The following is a 2,196-nucleotide window of genomic DNA, read 5'->3' as shown; positions in this document are numbered from 1 at the left end:
GGGGGGAGACACGTCCCGGAGGAGAGACGGGGACGGGGCAAGCCAGGGCAGAGCGGAATAGACCCTTTCAGCCGAGGCAGGGAGAGCCACACAGTCAGACCGGCCCCACCGCCTTTGGGAGGGCACCGTCCACCCCTTCTCCCGTCGAAGCTTGTCTTCAGGCCGCGGTCCTGGAAACACTTTCCTGGGAGTAAGCCCCACTGAGTAAACTGCCATTTAGTTCCGACTAGACCTGCCTAGGACTTGCTCCCAAAGGGACCTGAAAGGGCAGGCTCTTTTATTCGTGCTCTGTGTGTGTCTCTGCCCCCCCCCCCCTTAACATTCCAGCGGGTCTGTCTCTCGCCTCTCTCCTGAATCCGACGACTCCGTTGAGGAGCCCCGGGAGGGAGTACAATCGGACCTCGAAAGACCCCTTCGGGACATCAGGAGCCGCCCACGTCGGAGAATGCCACTTGCAGGGCACTTTAGCCATCGCTTAGCGACTGGATCCCCCTGGTCCGCACAGGAAGATCCCGCTGAAAGGACTGCTCAAGGGCACTGAAAGCGCACTAGCCTAAGTGCGGAAGCTCTCGTGTGAAGGTCCCGGCTGCGCCAGGCCAAGCCCGCCGCGCCCAATCAGGCCCCCTCCCCCCCAAGGCCGTCGCGGGAGGAGACCTGCGAAGGGAAGCGGCGTCCATGAGAGCTGCAGGGGGGCAGGCAGGAGCGGGAAAGGGGGGCTCCTTTGGGGGAGGGTCCCGCCGGGCTGCCCGACTTAAATGGGACGCCCTCTGGCAGTACCCAAAGAGCCCGCTTGCTTAGCCTCAGTGTCCAGCGGGGCTCCTGACTGCCGCATTCACACACCCCAAAGAATCTACTTCCCATCCACTTCCAGTGCACTTTCCAACTGAATCCTGCCAGTTCACACAGTAAAAACCCAGTTGGAAAGTGCACTGGAAGTGGATGGGAAGTGGGTTACTAGTGTCTGTGACCGTAGGCAGCCACAGAGTGGGAAGGGTCCTCCGGGGTCACCTAGTCCAACCCCCTGCACAAGGCGGGAAATCCAACTACCTCCCCCCAGTGACCCCGTTCCACGCCCAGAAGATGGCAAAAAACAACAACAACAACAACCCTCCAGGATCCCCGGCCAAAGGGGCCCGGAGAAGAATGGCTTCCTGTCCCCAGCGTGGCGACCAGCATGTCCCCGGGCCTGTAAGGGAGGGGCCACGAGAAGTGAGCACTGAGGCAACCCTTTCTGTTCTACGCCCAATTTTGCAAGGGCCATGAGAGGGGCGAGGAGGAGGAGGAGGAGGAGGCGGCAACCAGCGGCAGCCGGGAAGCGGCAGGAAGCGGCTGGTTCGCTCTCTCCCTCCCTCCCTCCGCAGGGCCCCTTCCTCCAGCCGCGCCCCTACCCTTCCCCCGGGCCCGCGCCTCCCCTCCACGCCCCGGACTCCTAGGAGGCAGGGCGCATGCTCAGAGCCCAGCAGCAGGGGTGTGTGTGTTACCCTGTCCCCCGCCTGCGCAAACCGACAGCAACCGCAACTCCACTTTTGTTGCCTGCCTGGATCCCGGGGAGGGGCCGTTGGGGGGGGCTGCAAAGCCCCCCCCCACATTAATTGTGCAGTTGGGCACGCATGGGGGTGGGTGGGGGCGCGTTGACTTCAGGTCGCCAGCCAGGCCCAGATCTCGGGCCGGGAGAGGCGTTGGGGGGGTGCGTTCGGAACCGGGCCACCTCCTGAGAGCGGGACGGAGCTCCACCAGCGCGCCGCCCGGCTTGGATCCTGCCTACGGTTTTTACAGAGGAGGCCTGCAGACTGTACAGGCAGTGCACACAGGGCCGGCTCTAGCTTATTTTGCACCCTAGGCGAGGATCCCTTCTGGGGGCCCCTGCGCCCACCAATTTTCAAAAATAAATGCATTTTAGGAAGAATGAAAAACACAAATAATCAAGAAACTCCCAGAGTACGGGGCGGGTGCAGTTTGGTGCCCTTAAGGGCCGTCCCGCTCTAGGCGATCGCCTACTTCGCCTAGTTAGTGAGCCGGCCCTGAGTGCACACCACCACCACCCCCGTGCCCAATGACTCGCTAGGCCTGTAGATGTGCCGCTGGCCGGCCACGTCGGGCGAGTCCCGCACACGCCCCTCAGCACCAGCCGGCTGAGACGCGGGAGGAGCGCCCCGCAAAGCCTTCTTGGCAAGCCGGCCCGCCCCCCGCCCCCCC

The 2,196-nt window shown here is 63.5% G+C and overlaps 1 protein-coding gene across 1 annotated transcript in view; it reads right to left on the bottom strand.

Moving 5' to 3' along the window:
• IRX4 (iroquois homeobox 4) overlaps nucleotides 1-2,196 on the bottom strand; it is a gene marked incomplete at its 3' end in the record, with an annotated part of 8,509 nt that overhangs the window by 6,085 nt on the left and 228 nt on the right. The window contains exon 2 of the mRNA XM_015413320.1: nucleotides 2,034-2,132. Coding sequence (XP_015268806.1) covers nucleotides 2,034-2,132 — 99 coding nt within the window. The remainder of the gene's footprint in view (nucleotides 1-2,033; nucleotides 2,133-2,196) is intronic.

The sequence above is a fragment of the Gekko japonicus genome, unplaced genomic scaffold, assembly GCF_001447785.1.
Source record: "Gekko japonicus isolate JY-2015 unplaced genomic scaffold, Gekko_japonicus_V1.1 scaffold60, whole genome shotgun sequence".
Classification (NCBI taxonomy): domain Eukaryota; kingdom Metazoa; phylum Chordata; class Lepidosauria; order Squamata; family Gekkonidae; genus Gekko; species Gekko japonicus.
The sequence above is the reverse complement of the archived record's forward strand: the minus strand, read 5'-3'. Positions and strand labels throughout refer to the sequence as shown.